The sequence below is a fragment of the Peromyscus leucopus genome, chromosome 1 (assembly GCF_004664715.2).
Source record: "Peromyscus leucopus breed LL Stock chromosome 1, UCI_PerLeu_2.1, whole genome shotgun sequence".
Taxonomy (NCBI): Eukaryota; Metazoa; Chordata; class Mammalia; order Rodentia; family Cricetidae; genus Peromyscus; species Peromyscus leucopus.
In genome coordinates, this window is record NC_051063.1 from 146,192,041 (window position 1) to 146,215,398 (window position 23,358).

Sequence of the window (23,358 nt, forward strand, 5' to 3'; positions counted from 1 at the left end):
ATCTAGCAGATTGGGTCAGTAGAGTCCACCTGACCCTAAACAGACCAAGCAGAGTCACCATGACCAAGAAGCCAGACCCTACAGACAGGACTCAGTAAACTGGAACAGCACTTACCACGTGACCACAGCACAATGACCCATCTTTTTCCTGATAACTCAACATGTGAAAAGCTCTGAAAATGAGTGTTTTCTTCTATGTGCGGCAAACTCTCTAGTTACAAAGCCAGCCTTCCCTGGCAGGGGTGAGTACCCGCCTCATTAGGGGCTCCCGGCAGGCTGTCATGTGCCCCTTTGGGTCCCAGCTGAGGTGTTAGTGTGGGGCTCCTGAGCCATCATGGCCTTTCAAACACTACAAAGCTCTGAATTCTGAGCCATAACTGACCTGGAAGGATTCAGAGATGCGATACAGATTCACTTAAGAGGAGTTGTGTGTTTCCCTGGTTGGCTGTACATGGAGAAGTTTCGAGAAAGGCAGTCTTCAGGAGAGGCAAGATTCCCACTGGTAAGTTTTAAAAACCACAGAAGGTCCTAATACCTTTAAAAAATTTTGGTTCCAGCCCTTCATTGGGTCCTTCAAGAACACCATAGACCTTTGTCACAGTGAGCCTCCATTTCTGGGCTCCTTGGTTGAGTAGGAGTCTCAGTTCTGACCCTCACATCCCTTATTCCCCCACACAGGAGCTGGGGTGGGTGGGTCTGTTGTGTGAGGCAAGGCAGACACAGCTTTCTAACAGTTTAGTGGGCATGGAGCCTGCTGCTGGCCTGGTCACACGGGCCTGAACCCTTGAATGTTTCTACTGTGACAAAATCCCACAGGAAAAGCAGAAACCGTCTGGATTTGGCAGGCGGCCGCAGCAGAGGGTTTCTGTCTAAAGGCTTCTCCTCTTTGGGGTCTTTTCTAAGGAGACCCTTTATCTTCCTTTGGAGGTGGGATGGACTTGTGGCCCTGAGTCCTCCTTCGGAATGACTGCCTCTGTGAGAATTCTTTCTAAAGGAGGAGAGAGAGAGAAGAGAAAATACTGCTTCCCTTTCCTGAACCGTGCGTCCCTCACCACCAAAGAATTCTGCAGCGGTAGCAACGCTGTGAATAGGGAAGTCATGATGGACGGTTGGAGCCAGAGCCCAGCCGCAGGGATCGTTCCTCTCCCGGCTCAGCTAGAGTTACTGTGCCTTTTAGAAAGCAGGGCTTCAGAGGAACACTTATCACCCGCCATCTGAATCAGCCATTTATTATTTCGCTGTTGCCCTTCTGAAATGCTTTAAAAAAGGCTGGCTTCTGTTATACTGAGGGAAATGGAACCACATACTTAAGAAGTCATGGCAATTTCACTCCAGAGGACAATGGGTCAAACTACCCTCACAGAGCCCTGAACCCAAGGCCTCCCTTTCAAAGGCTAAACACTACCAGTCTGTAAGCTCTGCTTATCAAATATGGCTGGCCTTCTCAGGTCAAAGGTAACACCCACCAGTTCTAATTATTTGTTACATGGGCAGGATGGAACAAGAGGCAAATGGGTGAGAAAACGCATTCTAGACCCATCAAAGTCCTCAAGGAGCCTCCCCACAAGGGTGGGGTGGGCAGACAGCAGTCTCCACTGCCACGATGGATGATAAGGGAACTGAAGCACTCGGCTATTCCAAAGCTGTTAGCAGTGAATAGAAGTTTAACATGGAGTTGCTCAAGTGAGACTTCTGCCCTAAATACGGGAAGCAAAAGGGGTTAAAAACGAAGCAGTCAAGCAACAAATAACACCCTCCCCCCCACACACACACCCAGAGCTGAGCAGACATGGAGAAGGTCGAGGTGTCCCATCGCGAATGCCTCCTGGCTCGAGGGAAGGAGGAGAGGACAGAGGAGGCATCAAGTCATTTTTACCTGGCTTTCTGGAGACAACGAAGCCTTGGTGACAGGGTGGATCTCACCAGAGCGAGCTGCTGCCCTGGAGTGTGACAGCCCTCTGGTGATGTCTCCGTCCCAGTCAGGGGTCTGACTATGTCTGGGACAGGCGGAAGCCTGCAGGCTGTTCATGCACCACATTAGTGGCCAGCCAGGGGGAAGTAAGGGTACCTCCAACAGCACCCTTTTGTTTGGGAGAGGGAAGTCTCCTGTCTCCTTTCTCTTCAGGGAGAGTTGGGGATGAGAAAGCCGAGCTCCTCCCCCATTCTGCTGGCTAGGTGGCAGCACAGCCATAATTACCCAGCCCCCAGAGTTAAGGTCTTTTTAAAAACAAGGAAAATGTCTGGGGAATGAACTTTCTATTACCTTAAAAGTCCCCAGCTAACAGGTACCACTGAAAACACCGCGTGCTATTTTTTTTAAGACAAAACTGAGTGGTCAGCTTCTTGAACTAAAAGATGCAGATCACTTGGGAGGCAGAGGCAGGCAGATCTTTGTAGTTCAAAACCATCCTGGTCTACAGACAGAATTCCAAAATATCCAGGGCTACACAGAGAAACCCAGTCTTGAAAAAAAAACCCAAATAAATAGATAAGTAAAAATTAATTAATTAATTAATTAATTAATTAAAATAAAAAAGAAAGAAGGAAGGAAAGGAGGAAGGAAGGAAGGAAAGAAAAGAACAAAAAAAGAAAAAGGAAAAAGCTGCAGACCGGAAGCTGCTGTTGCCAGGGATATCTGGGTTTCTCTAGAAACAACTAGGAACATTTGAACTTGTAATTGCAGGTGCCAGAATGGGCATTTCAGGGGAAGGAAACCAAGATGGCACCAGATTTCATTCTTCTGTAGAACATCTGGAGGTTACAGAAATCAGACCCCGCTGCATTAGTTCTAAGCGTCCCTCGTTGTGTCTGAGCACTGAGGGCCAGTGGGTTATTCTCTGAGTCAACTTTGTCAGCTGCAGGAGCTCGGATGTCACATAACCTGTCACCTCTTTTGCCTACTCCAAGCGACCATGAATGGAGCTAGCTTGTGCCTGGCTTGGGATGTGATTGATCAATGGTACCATACTGTCAGCATTACAATACAGAGTCTCAAAGTTTCTCAAAGAGGAAGAGTTTTAGGCAAAACAACAACAAAAACCCCAACACTCTGGACTAGGCTTCGGGTGTCCTCACCTGTAATGACCAGACATTACAGACTCTACAGAGACATGACCCGACACCTCGACTTGCTTCTTGGTTACTGTGGCCATTTATGGCATACACTCTCCTGATGGGGAAGAAAGTCCTCGAAAGTGGCCTGTGTTGGCCACCTGCTTCCATACGCAGTTCTCAAAAGTCTTCCAAGCACTCTAGGCAGAGAGTAACGCTAAGCCAAAACGAACCCAGGAAAGCAAAATGGTACGCACTCAAACACACCATTCTACTCTTGGTACGTCAGAACACAGCGCACTGGAAATCAGATGCTAGCACATTGCACTTGCCCTGCTGTGAACGAATCTAGCCTCCTGTCTGCCATATGGCCTGTGTGGGGAGATCCCAAGCTGTTAGTATTCAGTTCTACTTTTGTAGGAGTAGGGCCATGGCTGACTTGGGCCGAGGACAGGCGTGTCCTCGGGTGGGACGGGATGGGGCTTGAGCATTATGAGCACCCCTACGTGGGTTTTACGGTTCTCGGGAAAAGGAGGATGGAGGCTACGTTGAGAGGAAGGGCCTTTACCATCAACCACCACCGCTGTCAACAGGCCCCTCTTCTTGCTACTCAGTCGGTCATGGGCTTGGCATTGCTGGTCCCGGAAGCTGGGCACACCCTTGGGGCAGGGCAGGTTCTCACAGGCGGCGTGCTCTACGCTGGCCCCCTGGCAGTGTGTGCCTCCAGGCCCAGGGCTAGAAGGAAGAAGATTTGTGTTAGCCAGCTGGTCTGGTGGAAACAGCAGGGGGTACTGGACTGTTGCCAGGAGAGGGTGGGCAAGGTTTCCAGAGCAACCGGGTCTCTCCTATAGATCACATCTGGGTAACCCCCGTCCCACACTGAGGCATGCTCAAGTGAGCCAGCAGAAAAATGCACCAAAGGGCTGTAAATAAAGGTCATCGGGAAGCAGGACACAATGAGTGTCTGTTTGGCAAGATCCACAAGTCGTCTCTTCCAGCTGAATTGAAGACTTGGTCATGTGTAACCTTGAACACCCCAAAGAAAATTTTGGTACTTAAAATTTTTTTTCATTAAAATGAAGACATTAAAAACAACAACAACAACAACAACAACAACAGTTCTTTGATATGTTCTAGAAGTTGCCAAGTTTTAGGAAGGATGAGTAAAGAGTTCTCATTTACTTTGTAGTAAGTGGGGTGATTAATTCACTCACACACAACCAGTCTCTGGACATTGGCCAGTTAAGTCCCAGCTCTGCCACCTTAATCAGGGAAAGTATGAGGTCAATCCTGTGGCCTGGATTCCTAGGTGTCATGTCTAGACTGACTGGGTGGTGAGCAGTTCTAGAGAATGGGCTGTGTTCACTGGCAGAGACCACATATCTAAGGTGCATCAAGATAGAATGGCAGGATGCAGGCTGGGCTAGCCACAACAAGGTTTTTCTTAGCTGCTCTGAGGGGCCCCCAAGGTGTCCTTGAGAGACTCTGACCTAGACAAGCTCAAGGCTTCCATACATCTCCATGGTAACAAGCTCAAAGACTTCCATACATTTCCATGGTACCAAGGTCATGGTGATATAGTGTGATTAATTACTTTATATTGAAATTCAGCATAAAAGACAAAACTGTGCACTGTGGGTATTTACACACTCACATGCCTGTTACCTACATTTTTTACTCACCAACCAAATATGGGGGGGGGGTCTTATGTCCCTCCCTCTGCCATTCATCATGCCTGCAGGCTACCCTCTGAGCATGGTTTTAGAGGAAAGATAAAAGAATAGAGAGTGGCAAAGGTCTTTATAAAAGTCTACCCCAGAGGCCAATGAACCTTTTCAATCAAGGAAGGGCAGAGAAGATGTAGTTTTGAGCCACACGGTTTACCACGGCAGCTACTATTGATACAGAAGCAGCCACAGCTAACATCTGAAGTGATGGGCGCAGTTACGTCACAACCAAACTTTATAAAAACCTGTGGTGCAGCAGATGAGGCCACTCTCATAGTTTGCAAGGCGTCTATGCCACGGAGAAGGAGAGGCCCCTTGCAGGTCCCTGTCAGCCTCATAAACTCTAAATAGTTCCTTACCCTAGAGGAGAGGAGGTTGGGAAAATTATACAGACTGATGGCCCTCCAAGGGGTCATGAGTTAGGCTCATGAAGGAATGGCCGTTCCTTTAAAGGGCTGATGGTATCTGACAGCTGGGCCTTGTGTGCTGTTTTCTGCCTAGAGCACCAGGCAAGCACACCTCAGAGAAGTGATCATATGGTGAACTTAGATAGACACAATCTCATACCATGTCCCCCAGGACTCTGGGCTCAGGTACCACGTATACACAGAATGGATTTCTGTATTACAAAGCAAGTACAGAAGGAACAGAGAGGGACTGGGCCCCAAAAGACACATGGGGTACTGGGAGAGTCACTTTCAAGGTAATAGGTAAGTTCCCATGACTGGGAACCTAGAGGGATGCATGATACAGCCTGCATCTTCTGGCAAGCTGGTCCATGCTAAACCGTGTCCTCCTCTCCTTCATTTGTACAGTAAAATCCTCCCCTGCCCCAGTGCCCCAGAATGGTAACCTTAGTGGGAAGTGGGGTCACTGCAGATGCAACTAATCAAGATGAGGTTACAGTGGAGGACAGGTAAAGGTCATTGCTGCTAAACCTGGTGGCCTGTGTTTCATCCCTGGAACCCACATGGTAGAAGCCAGAGACTGACTCCTGCAAGTTATCCTCTGACCTCTGCACCAGCACCCTTGCACATGAGCACATGCACACTCCAAGTAAATATAAAGCATTAAAAGTTTATTTTTTAATTTTTTTTTTTTTTTTTTTTTTTTGGTTTTTTGAGACAGGGTTTCTCTGTGTAGCTTTGCGCCTTTCCTGGAACTCACTTGGTAGCCCAGGCTGGCCTCGAACTCACAGAGATCCGCCTGGCTCTGCCTCCCGAGTGCTGGGATTAAAGGCGTGCGCCACCACCGCCCGGCAAACGTTTATTTTTTAAATATAGACAGCTGCACACAGAAAACTCTATGAGAGAAGGGAAGCAGAGGTCTTGGTAAAGCTTCTGCACGCCAAGAGACACCAGATATTGTCATCAAATCACCAGAAGCCAGGAGAGAGGACCAACCATGCTGACCCCTTGATCTTAGACTTCTAGCTCTGTAAACTCTGAGGAAAAACACCTGTTGTTTAAGATCTGTGCGAGTGTGTTGTGGCACCCCTAGCAGGCTCTCATAGAGGCATCACAAGCACAGGATGGCGTAAGAGACCTGAACCCCGAAAGCAGCAGCCCATTGCATCTCATGCATGCTTGAGCTGCCTCTCTCCCGATCATCGCTCATGCTGTATCTTCTCCCAGAGCAAATGGCCTTCCTGCCTCCTGTCCAGCTCCCTGCCTCCTGCCCTCTTATTCTCTATCTGGTACTCAGGCCATTTCCATCCTACCTTCCTTTCCACTGGAATTCTCATCCTCTTGTTTGGGTCTCTGCTGTGCTGTGTAATGCTAACGAGGTTTGAGGAATGGTGAGCTGAGTCCCTTCCCCCCCTTCTCTAAGAGTCCCCAACAGGGCCTGGGGGGGACTTCAATAAACAGCAGATGGAATTGAGCTAAGTGCCTGGGTGGTTACTTTAAAATGACAGGGAGGAAGGAGAGGAGGGGGAGGAAGGGAAATAAGAGGTGGAGAGTGAGAAAGATGTCAGAGTGGAAAACATCAGGAATCTCCCTACGTCCATGACGCGGGAATCTGTCTCTACCTAGACAGCTAAAACTGTCATCAGTAACTATTTTGAAACATGGGAGCGTATGTCAAAGCTTGTAGATTCCTGGCTGGTAAACAGTAGTTCACTTTGCTCCACTTCATCCTTTAGTACGGTGGAAACTAATATTCATCTTCCATCCCAAGCACTAGGAGAGATAATCAAGACCCTGATGGAGCCAGGGTGTAAGAAAAGCCTTCTTGGCTAACTATCTAGCCTCAGGTTCCACGTGCCGACTACTGCTGCTGACCACTGAGGTGTAGACACAAACTGACATTGCTGAAGACCCTGACAGGTGACATGGCTTCAAGGGATTTTCAAAAATCCACTTCCCTGCTCCTCACCACCATTTTCCCCTCCTAAATGACAGTCAACTTCCAGGATAGTCAGGGCTACATAGACAGGGCTACATACCCTGTCGATAGATAGATAGATAGATAGATAGATAGATAGATAGATAGATAGATAGATAGATAGATAGATGCAAGTCAGACTTTTTTTATTAAGTCATTTAAAGGCAACTGAATCTCCAGGAGTTTGAAAGCTATGAGACATGGCCAGGACAAGATACGGGGTCAGAAAAGACCTGCAAAGCCTTAAACTCTTACTTCAGATCAAAACCGGGCATGAGGATATCATTCAGCCATAAACAAAACAAAGGCATCAGAGAGAGGAATCCTGAAGCTGCCATAGACTCAGATGTCCAGTTTCCAGCAAAAATGTCACAGCAGGAAAGAAAAATGTATCTCATTCAAAGGAACCCAACAGACGGGCAGATCCACCCGTGATGAAGCCTGGGTGTTAGACACAATAGACAACCGCTTTAAAACAACTGTCAGAAAGATGCATAAGGGTGGAGGAAAACAGAGACAGGCATATGCTGTGCGAAGAGACAGAATTAGTAAAAAGAAACAAAGATAATATTAAAAGCTGAAAAACACAACAATCAAATGAGTTCAAAGCAGATTTTAGTAGATGGAAGAATGAACCTACAAACTGGAAAAGACTTTTTTGTGTTCTGTGATAGAACATGCTGACCAAGAGCAAGTTGGGGAGGAAAGAGTTTTTATATCTAACAGGGCACACTCCATCCCTGAGGGAAGTCAGTGCATGATCTCAAGGCAGGAACCCTGAGGTGGGCACTAAAGTAGAGACAACGTAGGAAGGCTGCTCACCGGCCTACTCAGCTTGCTTTCTTATACAACCCAGGACCACCTGCCTGCCCAGGGACAGTATCACCTACAGCAAGCTGGGCCTTCCCAAATCAACCATTACTCAAGAAAGTGCTCCCAGACATGCTGAAAGGTCATTATGATGGAGGCAATTCCCCTGTTGAAGGTTCCTCTTCCAGGTGACTCTAGCTTGTGTCAAGTTGACAAAAAACCAACCAGCAAATGGGAAATTGACATGATCCAGTGTAAGAAGCACAGTGAAAAAAGACCGAACAAAAGGGACAGAAAATACCCATTGAATAGCACCAAGTGTACACCTTATAGAAGTTTCAGAAGGAGAAGAGAAAGGGCTGAGGACACAAGCTGAACAAAGGACGGAAGGAAACTTCGGGAACTTGAAGAAAGATGCACAGCTATGAGTAGCCCAGCAAACACCAAGTGGGACAAACACAGAGGGACTCCCACTGGGATGTGGTATAACTAAACTACCAAAAGACAAAGAGAATCTTGGGAGCACCAAGAGAGTAAGACAGGCCACATACAAGGCATCTTAAGAAGACTGTCACCAGATTTCCCATAGGAAGTCTTGGTAGAAAAAAACAGTAAGCTGATATAGTTCACATGCTCAGAAAACTAAACGATCAGTCAAGAATTCTGCATCTGAAAAATAGGAAAGATAAGGGGAAAAATAAAACATTTCCAGATTAAGAACTCAGAAACCTTATTACCACTAGACTTGCATCAGAAGACAATAACCCTAAGAGTGCAGTAGTGGCACACTTACCTTGGTGGTGATCAACAGCTCTCTAATTGGACTTAAGACTCTCTCAACAAAAGGGAAATCATGTCTGGTACTAGAAACCTTCCCAACTACCCAGGGCTGGTGAAGTCAGACATCTTGGAAGAGAATCTACAACAGTCATTTTATTAAACTAGCATAATCTGTAATTACATTCTGAATATTTTTTCTTAACCCACAGATGAGTGTAGTCCTCATCCTTCATCTAGGAAACTTCTTTTTGAAATATGTGGAGACAGAAAATCAGAACAAATAAAGACTCAGAATTGCAGGGCCTATCTCAATGGATACACCTAAGGCTTGGGAAACATTGAGGAAGAGGGGGCAGAAAGATTGTAAGAGCTAGAGGTTCAAGGAAATTGCTGTGAGACTGTATCTTCTAGGAATGTCAGATGCTACACCCATAAAGTCTTACCAACATGACTACCTAAATGGGAGCTAAATAAGGATAACAGACATGCTAATGTGGACAGGGAAAAGCCGGTAAGGTCTCAGCCCTACATGAAGAACTCCAGGCAATGAAGGAATGCTGGGAAAATAGTCTTCTCTAGGGAAGAGCACACCAATTGGTTATTCAATCCAAATGGTCAGCCTGAAAACATATGTGCAAGCAACATTGTAAGGACTATATATTTAGGAATATATATATGTGTGTGTATATATATATATATATGTATATACATAAACATATGTATACAACAATTAATGCAAAGAGGCCATGAATTTGAAAGAGAGCAAGGGGGAGCATATGGAAGGTTTGGAGTGAGGAACAGGAAGGGAGAAATGATGTGATTATATTATAATCTCAAAAACAAAAGAAGCAATTTAAAAAAGAAACATAGGAGAATAGCTTTTAAATTCTAATGGAAGAATACTTACTCTGGATAGCATGAGATGAGTCTCCAGTTAAAAGAGTCTAGATGCTCAGCTTTGTTAATACAAGGTTCTAGAGAGACATTGAAGGGGAACGGCCTCCCTCCCCATTTCCCTAGGCACACTGCATGAGGGCCTCCAGGCAGCATCCTCCTGCATGCCAGAGGATGACTTCAAGCATAGGAACCCTTGAGCAGATTTCTGTCCTGTTCTTCAGTGCAGCTTCTCACCTCTGACACCCACCCTGCCTTCCCAGAGAGTTCAATCTACAAGTGTCCCCCTGGTCTGTGGGCCCCGTGATGGACAGGGTGGAAGTGCTATGGTGGATGGTTCCCAACGTCAACCTTGGGCACCTACCCTACATCCATGTGCACACAAGTAAATGCACAGCCACACAGATGCAAACAAACATACACTTACTTATGCATGACACACACATACATATGAAAACTGAAAAAGAAAAACAAGACCCATAGCGCAATAATTGATTAAAAAGACAATTAGAATCATTGTTTTGACCAACATGGGAAAAGAGGGAGACTGACCAACTAGCCACATGGTCCACTACCCAAGTAATCCCTCCACCATGTGTGGCAAGATCCCAGAGCCCCTACTCTTCATGTCCAGCTCCCCAGTATAGTGGTTTCTCAAACTCATAGTTTTGCTTCCTGTAGTGTCAGTTATGGGCAATCAAACATGGTCCTAAAATATAAGATGAGACATGCCAGAAATACATTATTCATAAGTTTTAAATGCCTTCATTATAACAAACAGTTGTGATTATTTTATCACGATTATTAACCTCTTACTGTGCCAAATTTTAAAGTTAAACTTTTCATGGGCCTAGATGTATAGGAAGAAGCATAGCATATATAGAGTTTGGTATTATCCATGGTTTCAGTATCCCAGTAGATAAGAGGGGTGGCAACCTCAGAGACTACCTAGAATAGCCAGGACATTGCAGGGATCCTCCTACATGAATAATCATCCTGAAACCATGAGACAAACACACCCTTCATCCACGGCATAGAAAGACAGAAACAGTGATCGTGGGGAGGGTGTGTCTGGGCAGAAGATCTGTAAGCAGCTTCCTGACAGAAGTTCTGGGGAGCATGACACAGGTGGGCCTGGGTTTGCCAAGCATCCCATGCTGCGGTTGCCTGGATGAAGCCCGAGTCATAGATGGCCTGGGCCTTGGGAGATGTTTTGCTGGATCAGCAGGGGCAGGGAGGAGAGGCTGGATCCACATGAGGTGGGTGTGAAGCAGAGGGCTGGGACTCTTGTTCACCCCGGAGGTCCTCTGAAGCTATTCAGGGTGGATAAAAACAAAACACCTCCAGGAAGATTAAAACAACAGAAACCCCAGCACGACAGGGCAAAACTGAGGACAGGAAAGATAACAGAACACATGACAGAACAGGCATTCCCTCTGGAGAGCTGAGAGCGGGTCCACATCCTTCCATTGGATTTCCTTCAGAGAACTTGAAGACCCAGACCTACGGGCTCTACAGCATAGGCTCAATGGCTCTGTGAGGTCTTGTGACAGGGAGGTGCCGGGAAGTTGAAATCTTACCCTACAGCAAAGACCTGAGGACACACAGGACACAGTCTGAGCAAAACATCGGAAGAAGTTCTTGACTGTGTCCTTCAGATGCAGAAACCAAAGATCCAATGGGGAAGGGATCACTGCTTAGTGGTGTGAGTTAGGGATGGCACTGAGAAAGAGCACAGAACTGCCCATCCATTGTCACAGGATGCCTGACACAGGGACAACTGGCTGGAGCATGAGGGTTTTTAAGGATGCATCTTTGGGGCTGAGTACATGGTTTATTGCCACCCAAGCAAAAGGACCAGAATTTGGACCACCTGCACCTACACAAATGCTGGGTAACCATGGAAACCCATCCCAGCACCTGGGAGGCAGAGACAGGAGCTTCGGAGCAAGATAGCCAATGAAGTTAGTTGAGTTGTTGAGTTCTGGATGTAAGTGAGAGACCCTGCCTCAAAATGTAAGATGGTGAGCAACTGAGGAAGAAAGACACTGGATGTCAACCTCTGATCTCCACAGGCATGTGCATAGACATGCATCTACACACGTATGAACAGACATGCACCTGCACACATATGAACACACATACACATGGAAAAAGATGCAACCCTGGCGTGAATCTTCAGTGTCTAAATAGTTATCTTTCAGGACCTTCTAAAAATTGACAGAGTTGAAGCTTAGATAGATATAAACTAAAATGACTTGAAGAGGCCCTGCACAAGAAAAGGAGATCCAAGGGAGATACACACGAGATGCTCAGCTTCACCACTGGTGAGTGAGACCCACACCCTAGGAGACATGGTCACCAAAACGGCCACAGTGGAAAAGACCAGTGACAGCCTGTATTGGCAAGGAGGGGGAACACACAAAAACCCACCAGCTCATGGCAGCAGAGACGGGACAGCCACTGTGCACAGCTAGCCAGCTGTCATACGGTCACACATGCAAGCACTGGAAGCTGGCACCTTCACTCGCAGGGTGACAGCACACACATGCATGGGTGCTGCAATGTGTGTGAGCCAGACGGGATGAACAATACTCTGCAGGAAGTTTTATAAATATGTTTAAAAATTAAAAAAAAAAAGAAAGAATAAGGAAGTGACGTCTTGAGGAGGAACAGATGTGGACAGAAAGGTGAGTCTCATCCCCCTCTGACCCTTCCCAAGCTCCTCCTGGTCTCCTACGAGGGCAGGCTTCCCGGCACCACAGACAGCAGCGGTAAGGAGATGGTAGATTAGGTAGATTAGGGGGCAGACGGTCTGCTCTTGAGTGGGAAGGGCAAGAAGTATAAACCTATGTAGGCCTAGAGAGCAGGATCCAGCTGGTGCACCTTGGGGGCAAGAGCAGTTCCAGTGTTGAGGTCTCCTCTGCAAAGTGTCGAAGCTGCGAGTGTTACTGCTGCTAAGAGTAGACAACTCAGGTTTGTTTTTAAATGAATAACCCACAGGAAGTCCAGGTCCTTAACACTGAGAGCCCACTGGTGGGCTCTCACTGGGGGAGCAAAGCCAAGCACAGTCCCAGAACTCTGCCCTTCCTGCCACTGAGTATCGAGTAACTAGCTGCTCCCCCGACACTTGTTGTGGCCACGGGGTGACAATGCTGTGGTGGTCCTGATGGGCCAGCTCTCACCGCTGCTCCTCATCCCGTCCTGCAGGTATGATTGGGACAGAGACGGCCCTTCACACAGGAGCACGAGCCTTCCTCTCTTCACCCAGCGTCAGAATCCAAAACAGAGAAGAATTTTCCACTTACTCTGACCGACAACAATAGAAATGGTAGGAAAGAACACACTTAGGAAGCCGGTTTAAAAACATGAATGTTAAGAGCACTGGCTGTTCTTCCAGAGGACCTGGGTTCAATTCCCAGCAGCCACATGTCAGCTCACAGCTGTCTGTACCCCAGTTCCTGGGGACCTGACACCCTCACACAGACATCCATGCAGGCACAACACCAATGTACATAAAATAAAAATTAAGAAAATAAACATTTACAAATAAAACAAAACAAAACATGGATGGTTCCCCCTCTGTGTACACTGGGAAGTAAAAACACCAATCGCTACAAAGACCAGGACCAGGAAAAAGGGGTGGGATGGTGGGGAACTCTCTTGCCAGTATCTCTGGACAGTGAATCAACCAGCTGCAGAATGGAAGGAAAGGGGCCAGGGATGTGCAGATAAAGCCATGGGGAGAGGCTCATGGGAGTAGTCCAAGCTGTCCACAGCAGTGAGCTCTGGCCTTCTCCTGAAATATCAGGGCAGTGAGCTGTCTGATTTAAGGAGTGAGACAGAGAGTATGTTGTTTTGGTCAGCTCTTGGCTCAGAGGCCATGATCAGCTGTGCTTTATAAGTCACCCCACAGGCATTGTTCAGGATCAGGACCTAGGCTGCGAGCCCTAACGGCCTGAATGCTGACCCAGTCACTTCAGCAAACACTTCAGGGCTGCTGCAGATCCACCTGCCCAAAGTCGGACTGGCTTTTCCCTCCTCACCTGCGTTGGCTCCAGGAAGGTAGGGTGGACTCTTGAAGAACATTTCCCAAGGAGACAGGGTGAGCTGTTCCCATTCCTGACAGGAAATGGAGCTGAATGGTCACAGTGAATGATCAGACGGACTAGCAAGGCGTCAAAATTACAGGAGCAAGACTAGGTCATGCTCTAGGCTGGAATAGGCAAGGCTGGGGTGACATGCTCAGGCTCCTTCCTGAGCTCCTCTGGCTGTGAGTGACAGCATTGCAGGGGAAAGGTGGGCTACAGTGCCTGGCTTTTTAGAGCATCCAAGACTCTATACAGGTAAGGGGCTTACTGGCGATCTATTACTTGGTATGATTGTTTCAGTTAATTTTTGTGTTTCTGAAGGGAAAAGAGACATTCAGGATATGTCATGGAGGCCTGGGAAGGACAGAAAGATTGCTTTCCCCTGGGAAAACAGGCAAGGAGATGACCCGGCACATTTTATTGAGCTACTGCTCTGCGGTAGGCAGGGAATGGATGGTGGAGCCGGCCCTAGGCCTTCACGAAGCTCCAAAGCCAAAGGAACAAAGCAGAATCAACTGAGTTGAGACACAAGAGACCCAGCCATGCTGGAAGGGTGCACAGGGTGACACTTCACCCCACTTTAAACAGGGTGGTCAGGGAAGGGCCTCCTCTGAGGAGAAGAGGCTTCCACTGAGATCTAAGCGAAGGCCAGTTAGGGCCAGGAGAGCACACTGATGAAGGCTCTGGGTTGGATCATTGAGGCTGAAGAATGGACAAGATGCTGCAAGGTGAGAGTATGCTGAATGGTGGCCATGCTGGTCCCCTAAGACACGCTGGCCTGAAACATGAGAATGTGTCTTCATTCAGAAAAACGGTTGTAGGAGATGTACTTTATGATCTTAAGCTGAGAACATCTCAGACTACACAGGCCTGAAATCCAATGGTAAGAGCCCTTCCAGGAGAAGGAAAGGTAGAGAGACCACATGAAAGGGCAGGTAGACAGTCTATAAGCCAGGGAACAAAGGCCACCAGAGCCACTGGAAGTTGGGGCAAACACAGGAAACACATTCCATGTCAGGTATTCAAGGAAGAACCAACCATGTGGATACCTTTGAGTTTTGATTTCTGTTTTTTTAGAGAAATTACCATGCCAATGGGTTTCTACTTACCTGTAGGACCTTGGGCAAGCCATCTAATTTTTATATGACTCAGTTTTATATCTTCACAGTGGAGATAAAAAAGGATGCCTCTCCCACAGAACTGCCTGGCTAAGAATGGACTGGGCCCATGTATTCCACTATGCCTTAGGAAATTGATACATGGTAATTGTGGGCCCCATTCACCAGACTTATTATAAATAGCTGTAAATAAGAAAAAAAATGGTAGCCATGGGCATGGGGCTATGTCCTTGAGCAAGGCGGTAATGGAGGTGATATGCATGAAGAGGTTAGAAGTGAGCAGGGAGGAGAGTGTAGCTTATAAGGGATTCAATTTGAAACACAGGCAGAGGGAATCATGGGAAAGTGGGCAGGATTTTATATGCTTCACTGTAAACCCATGCCCAGCATTCCTTCGACTCAATGCCAACTGCAAGCATCCAGTCGAAAGAGCATCCGTAAGAAGGAAGACAGGCCCGGAAGGAGCGAGAACAGCGGCCTTCTCTCTCTGGTACACTTTTATCACGGGTCTCCCCACAGCCATCGGGCCAGCAGAGCCTGGGCAGGAAGGAACACCTGTGTGCCACACCAGTGTGTGAAGACCCCACAGTCCTGCAGCTGTCCATGTGGCTGCCAGTTCTCTCAGTCCGCAGTGATAAAACACAGCAGGGTGAACAAGAGCTAAAATTCATGATGGGGGCAGGGCTGCGGCGAGGGTCTCAGTACAAGTAGGGTATGGTGGGTGCTGGTTGATAATAAAGATAAAAGAAAAAGGTTGTGATAAGATAAAAGAAAAAATGTTGTGAGCACTTTGTCTTCTGGGGCCACTGGATCTGGAGGGATGGGTCTAGATCCCAACACATAAAACCCCACAGCAGGCCAAGTCAGAGAGGGTACAGCAACACAGTTCTAGGAACTGAGGAGTCTTAAGCGGTCTTACAAAATGTCCCTAGGGTAGCCCAGAGCAACAGGCCAAGATGCAGCTTGGATTGCGACAGGGAACCAGCCCTGGTGGGAAGCCACAAAGGAGGCTCTGGAAAGTCTCTTCTGCAGCTTGTCTCCTGCAGGGGATCTTAGCAATACCACTGCAAGGCAAAAGGACAACACTGGCCCTTTAAATAGTGCCTCATGCCTTTCCCCAGCACTGGGAAAACATGTGATGTGAACAAGTGTGCTGTCGCCTAAACACAGCTCAAGTGCCCAGCATGTCAGGACGGAGGGGATGCTAAACATGTAGAGGCTCTGTATGATGTCTACTGGGTATCACCTGATAAGAGCTGACATTTGTGATGAGCCAAAGGAGGCCAGTATCTATGAGCTCTAAACCCAGAGCACCCATGGCACCCTCCTGTGCTTCACATAAGCCCTCTCACCCTGTGCTGAGCGGCAGTACAGCTCTGTGAGCTAGAGGGACAAGGCGGATGGCTTGCTTCATCCTGGTTCTTCTGTGCTGCTGCTAATAAGGACCACGGATGAAATGCCAACAGCTATATAGGCAGCCCAACAAATTTTCACAATTTTCAGCAGGTAGTAAAAACTGCCAGGTGCTGTAGGGTAGGGAGCAGGATTGGACTTGAAGACTGGTCTGGGCCAGTTTTCACATTTGGTTCTTCCTCTTCTTACATGCCAGTGGCCTCTAATAGGGGAACCCAAGGCCTAGGGAACAAAAGGGTCTCCCTTGAGGTCAAAGGCCAATGACCAGGGGCCCAAACCTCAGCTCTGTGAATCCAACCTACACCTCTCCTTCGGGACCCCAAGCTGTTACTTTCAACTGAGGCAAGTTAAAAAAAAAAAAAAAAAGATTAGCCTACTGTCCACTCATTTCTCAGCTGAAGTTTTTAATCACCTCCCTCACTAATAAGATGTCACTCAGGCTTTAAGTTAAGAAAGTCATTCCTGACAGGTTAAACACCTACTGTGTAGTGCACCACACATTCAGCTGTATCTTAATTGAAAAAGACATTTTGCACATTACCATTTGTTACAGGACGACTAAAAACTATTATGTGATGGCCGCCCACTAAACTATGGATGTCAGCTCTCCTTAAAAGAAGGTTCCCAGCCTTGGTTGTTCCTTGGCATCACCTGGGACCGTTAAGGCATCAACTGCGTGACCCACCCCCATGACTTAACTATGCAACCCGAGCTTTGGGAGTTTTTACAAACAAGGGGTGTCTGCTAATTCCTCATCAACATGACTTCACTGTGGAAAACCATTTCATGTTTAGACACAATTTATCATTTACTCACTCTCCAAACAGATGGGACCTGACTGAGGACACTCAAGAGAGAAAGCAGATGGTCAAAGTGAACGTTTACAACTGGGAAAGTTCAGAGAAGGAGAAAACCCATGGGGATGTAATTATTATAATAGAGCATAAAAATCTATCCCTGAATTTTCCAGAGCCAATGTCCTAGGGTGAACAGGAAGGGTCTTGGTGTATCATAGTTCATAAAAAGGAATTTAGAAGAATACATCATTTTTTTTTCTGTCAAATAGCTCTAGAAGGAGCACTAGTGAAAACGATTTAGCTTAACAAATACCGAACCCATAGATACTCCCAGACACACGTTCTACCTGCTCCCAAATCTGTGAGCAACAAGTTGAAGGTCAGCCTCCCCTTTGGGAAAGTCTCCAGGCTTTCTGAGAATGTCCCTCAACTAAGTAGACCATGGCATAGACAAGACAGATTGTCATCTCTCTGTCCCAGGGAGTCTTCATGCCACAGCCAAGCAAGGGATAAGGGAGCCAACTTGCCCTGGGACTCTAGTGTGTCCCCGCGCTCAGAAAGAGCTCCAGCAAAGATGACAGGACACGCTCAAGGCCCTCAAACTCAACCTCGGTCTATCCTGTTGCCCTTTCTAATGCACTTCTCCACATGAGGGGAAAAGAATGGCAGAATGGGCTGCCCCTCGCGGCGGGGTGTGGGGGAAACTTACGGGGGATTGTCACACTTCCTCTGCCGGAACCGTGCTCCCGTCCCACACGTTCTGCTGCACATGCTCCAGGCGCCCCACGGACTCCAGTCCCCGTCCACATGTTCTGGGATGGGCGTCTTGCTCACACACTCCCCAGCCCGGCACCACTGAAACACACGAAAGGGCCACACTCAGCAAAGCCACCTGCTCCCCAAAGGACTGATTTCCCTCTGGGTGTCAAAGTCCATTTTGAAGTTTCCATGGAAGCAGGGTATTTCAGGGTGTGCACGTGTGCTAATGCTTACTCAGTCTGGTGCCTGTAATCTCCCTGGAGTTTGGAGCTTGCCACTAATTTATACAGGGAATGTGTTCCACAGAGATTTCCTAAATTCTCAAGAAAAGGACGGAGCCACGTGGCATGAGAACAGAACTAAGGGTGTGGACACGTTGAATAATGCATGTGTATTTCTCTCCAGAAGACGACGTTTTCAGGATCTGAGGCCAGAGCTTCAGGGCTGGCTTTAGTACTTAGAAATGACAAAGTCAGGTGTGGTGGTGCCTGCTTCTGAACCCAGCATGTGGGAGGCTGAGACAGGAGAGTACCACAAATGGGAAACCAGCCTGGGCTAGCCAGATTGGTGGTGGTGGTGGTATGCGTATGGGGGTGTTGGGGTGGGGGTTAGCTGTGGGTGGATGAGCCTTGGTTCTTTCTAAAGATAAAAGAAAGTCAGTCTTTAAAACAGATTTCCCAAAGTGTGATCCAGGACTTCCCAAGCACAGCATCAGAATAAAACATTACATCCCTTTGTTGTTGTTGTTAACTCTTTCAAGACTTCCAATAAGCCAGGCATGGTGGGAAAAGGCCTGAAATCCCAGCATTTATTTGTGAGGTGAAGGCTTTGAAAGAATACATGGTTAAGGTCAGCCTGGGCTATACAGCATGTTCCAGGGCACCTGGGCTATACATCATGTTTCAGGGCAGCCTGGGCTATACATCATATTCCAGGGCAGCCTGGGCTATATACAGAGCTCTGTCTCAAGAGGGACAAAAGTAGAGCAGGGGAAAAAGACAGGAAGATGCTGAGGAGAGGAGGAAGAGCAGGGAAAAAGACAGGAAGATGCGGAGGAGAGGAGGAAGGGCAGGGGAAAAAGACAGGAAGATGCGGAGGAGAGGAGGAAGGGCAGGGAAAAAGACAGGAAGATGCGGAGGAGAGGAGGAAGGGCAGGGGAAAAGACAGGAAGATGCTGAGGAGAGGAGGAAGGGCAGGGAAAAAGACAGGAAGATGTGGAGGAGAGGAGAAGGGAGGAGGAGGGGAAGATCGAGGAGAAGAGAGAAGAGGAGGAGGGAACTGGGTGGAGGGAGCAGAGGAGGTGGTTAGGAGGAGGAAACAGGGGAGGAGGATGGAGGAAACAGCAAACAACTAAGGAAAGCTTGCAAGTAAGACTGAAGAGAAAGCCGTGTAGCTGCAGGTCCTTCCCTCAAACCTTATAGTCTCACCCCTGCAAAAGGATCAGCTCGCTGCCTAAAATTTAGCCAGACTCTGACAACATGAGATCCGCACCCGTGTATGGCGAGTGCACTGGTTTTCGGTTTAATACCTACTCATGAAAAAGAGAATTCACTTGTCTGACAAGAGGGGTTCATTTCATTAAAGAAATAATCAAGGAAATGGTTGATTCTTGTGGCTGTGCAAGGACAAGGGGTGGTGTGGACACATGGGTGTGCAGTGGGCTCCACGGGCATTCCTGCAGTGCTCAGGGGTGTTTCCAAGGATCCCGAGCAGAGTGCACACTGCCTTCCTTCCCCAAGGAGAGCAGCTCGGTGTCCAGGAGGCGTGAGGCTGCCGCCTGCCAGGGCTGCTAGAAGCTGGGTGTTACCTTGTCTGCCCCACACTCGGTGCCGTCCAGGGGAGGGTCCAGCTTGGTCTTGCAGGATGTATCGCCCTCCACCAGGCACCACAGCCCAGCACACATCAGATGCTGCAGGACAAGAGAAGCAACCATAAGTGCCTCAGGAGCACGCCCAGGTGCAGGTCACAGCTGGGGTCACAGCCATGGAGCAACTACCATTCCGATTTGGGATTTCAAACACATGGGGAGAAAGGGGGGCTGAGTCTGGGATTCTAAAACTTGGACTGGGTTATTCCGCTCGGTGGAATTCTTGCATTCACTCCTCAGAGGGCCTGTCTCACGGGACTGAGTTCAGGAGTTCCAAACTGAGGGGATTCTGGGAGGTGCCTCCCAGGAGTCATTAAGTAGATCCCTTCCAGTTAATGCAAGGGATGAAGGAGGTGGCCGTGGCCTGACAAAGCGTCCAAGAGATAGCCCTAGCCTAACTCCACCAGAGGCAGCTCCGTGCCAAGGGTCCTAGGTGAGTGTGCTGGACGGTGAGTGAGGTGGACTTTTAAGCAGCTGTCGTGGGGGCCGGAAATGGGAGGCTGACATGCAGAGGTAGCCTTCTATTCTCCCTGCCTGGCTTCTACCTCTGCTGAGCTGGGTATAAATTATTGCAGTATTTTACCTAGAAAAACTTGGAACACCCACAAGCAGAGAATTAAAGCAATTCTTCTAAAACAGGAATGGGCATCTAAAAAGACAGACTCCCAACTGTAATTAATAAGACATTTGGACATTGACAGTGTGTTCAGAATGAGATGAATAATCAAAATTGCCATGGCTATTCTTCCTCCCCAAAGGACTTGTGAGCAGACAGGACCATCAACCATAAGAGATGGGGCTGGCTGAGCCTATTCCACTGGGAGACGGATTCTGAGCTATGTTCTACATGTTGGTCCGGGGTCCTAGTAGGACAGTCCCACGGCCCAAGGCTGATGAGTTACACCCATCAATGCACCTTTCTGCACTTCTCTCCCTGTAGATGGCCCCTCACAGTATTTCCTGGGATTGCTTCCCACATAAACTACTTGCACCCAAATCCTCACCATCATCGTGGCCTGAAAATTGGAAACAGATGTTCCTATGGCGCTTTTAAAGACACAGTGCTTCCTGGATGCCGAACCCAATTGAGTCGAAGAAGCTTGAACTGGAATGGGAAGACCTGACCCTCCACTGTGTGGCCAGTGGTTAGTTGGCGCCCTTCGGGCAACACGAGGGACTCCCTGCAGCATGGCACAGTGAGGCGACAGCGAGGTTCGCAAAGGGTGTGCTATGCTCAGTTTAGAAGTCTGCTGTTCCGAGCAATCGCAAACATCTGCACAGAACAGATGTGCAACCGTGCCGTCTGAAGTAAAGAAATGTGCAGAGATTGGAGGGACAAAAATAAAGAGGAAAGGAAGGAGAACAGCGGTGGAGGGGGGCTCTTACAACAGGCTAAGAAAAGCTCACAGCTCCTTCTCACTTTTCACGTGTGTGGGAGCTTGTCGGAGCCTTCAAAGAGTCAGTGACTGTGGTGTAACGCTGCACAGCACACGTGGGTCCGGAGACGTCTGCACGTTCCCCTTACTGTTCACCTCTCCATGGGATGGTAAAAAGATGAGAAGCCGCACAGCACAGCTGCTCCCATAAAGACGACTGCACCTCATTACATGTTTGATTCCTTGCACTTTCACCTAAGAGTTCCTCCAGACTGATGCAGCGATGTTCAGACACGTGGTCACGAGGCAAGGCGGACCCAGGAGCACAATTAAGGGCAGAAGTGCTTGGGGTTAGGAGAAATAATGGCCACATTAGGAAAGAGAGGAAGGAGGCGGGGTGAACTGTTTATGGTGCATTTTATGGACAGGGCTTTCTCATGAAACTTCCCTAATTATCAAAGCCAAGGAGTGGGAGGTTAGGCGGAGCCTTCTTAAAAAGGATACAAAAATACCAACTTAAATAAAGGAGGAAAAAAACACAAATGAATTAAACTCCATTAAAACGAAGAACTTTTGTTTATTAAAAGGCAAGTATAAAAATATGAGAGAAGGTATTTGCAATAGATGGGGGAGGTATTTGCAAGGCACATAACCAACAAAGTATATGTAGCACATTTTTTAAAAAAGAAAACAAACCAAAACTACTAAAGATCAAATAAGAAAAAAAGCCTCATGGAAAAATGGGCAGAAGACTCGAGTATTTCATAAGATGATATTTAAATGACAATGAAGCATATGAAAATATGCCTAAACCTCTTCATCCATCAGGCAAAGGCAAATTAAGACCATCTTTAGATACTTCTATGTACACTGAAAAAGATGGAGAATTCTTCTCCTCCTCTTCCCACCTCCCTCCCCGCTTCCTCCTTTTCCTCTTCCTTTTTGAGACAGGGCTTCTCCGTGTAGCCTTGGCTGTCCTGGAACTCACTCTACACCAGGCTATCCTCAAACTTATAGAGATCTTCCTGCCTCTGCCTCCTAGGATTAAAGGCATTTGAGACCAGTGTGCAGCAAGGATTCTACTTCTTGACAAGGATATAGCCACCAGGAACTTTTTGAGCAACTTTGGAAAAACATTCATCACTATTTGTTAGAGGCATTACACACTGTCAGTTTTATAAATCCACCCCCAAGAATATACTGGAAAGAAATCTGAATATATGCTGTATGAAGACATCAGGAATGCCTGTTTCAATAGGATTTGTGTTATTACAAAGGTAGAAACAAGGCAAATGCTCACTGATACTGGAGCAGATGCATTGTGGTTAGAATAGGAGAATATGGTGGGATTTTGTTTGCATGCATTTCAAGCATAGGTAAAACTCTAGTGTTGGGAGCCAGATTGGTGTTTTTGTGTTTTGTTTTTAAAAAGGGGAATAAGCACAAAGGAGGCTTTGGGATGGCAGCCTTGGCCCCAGGTGTGGCCACAGTGCCTCTCCACAATGGTTTTCCCAGCATGCTTAGTTAAATTTAGTATTGTCCTAAATTTGGAATTTTCAGTATTCTCTGCCTCCTCATCTTCCCATTTTTTTTTTTTTTTTTTTTTTTTTTTTTTTTTTTTTTTTTTTTTTTTTTTGGTTTTTCGAGACAGGGTTTCTCTGTATAGCTTTGCGCCTTTCCTGGAACTCACTTGGTAGCCCAGGCTGGCCTCAAACTCACAGAGATCCGCCTGCCTCTGCCTCCCGAGTGCTGGGATTAAAGGCATGCGCCACCAACGCCCGGCTCATCTTCCCCTTTCTACAAGCATTTCCAGGCACCTATTAATTAGCTAAACCCTGTGGTAATGTGTCCCTGAGAACCTGCACAGTTGCTGGTTCCTTGGCGGCATTTGATAGTCTGTACTTGCTTTTTCTTCTTCTTGGCATGTCTGTAGGAGTTGATGGCTAAGCTGTTAACAGCTCTGCAGCCTGAGCTGTTACCATTGTCTTCTAGATGGTGCTGGACACCTCAGAGAGCCTCTGTATCATGACTGCCCTGAAGTGGAGGCAGAGGGTGAAGTCACTGTTTTCCAGTGACTTTGCAGACGACCATGTCTACCATTTTTCCTTGCCTTGGACTCACTTTTACCCACAGAATGCAGCACAAAATGGCAGGATGTGTCATCATGATTAGTTCATAAAACACTAGGATCTCTGCCCTCCTTAAAGGCTCTCTGAATTGTTTTCTTGGCTTGCCTTCTTTGGTCAAACTAGCTGCCATATTAGAAAAGGCCATGCTACAATAAACTGGG

The 23,358-nt window shown here is 47.5% G+C and overlaps 1 protein-coding gene across 1 annotated transcript in view; it reads right to left on the reverse strand.

Moving 5' to 3' along the window:
* Adamts17 (ADAM metallopeptidase with thrombospondin type 1 motif 17) overlaps positions 1-23,358 on the reverse strand; it is a 338,353-nt gene that overhangs the window by 113,977 nt on the left and 201,018 nt on the right. The window contains exons 11-13 of the mRNA XM_028872809.2: positions 19,633-19,734; positions 17,776-17,921; positions 3,620-3,786 (exon numbers count right to left, since the gene is read on the reverse strand). Of these exons, the coding sequence (XP_028728642.1) occupies positions 3,620-3,786; positions 17,776-17,921; positions 19,633-19,734 (415 nt within the window). The remainder of the gene's footprint in view (positions 1-3,619; positions 3,787-17,775; positions 17,922-19,632; positions 19,735-23,358) is intronic.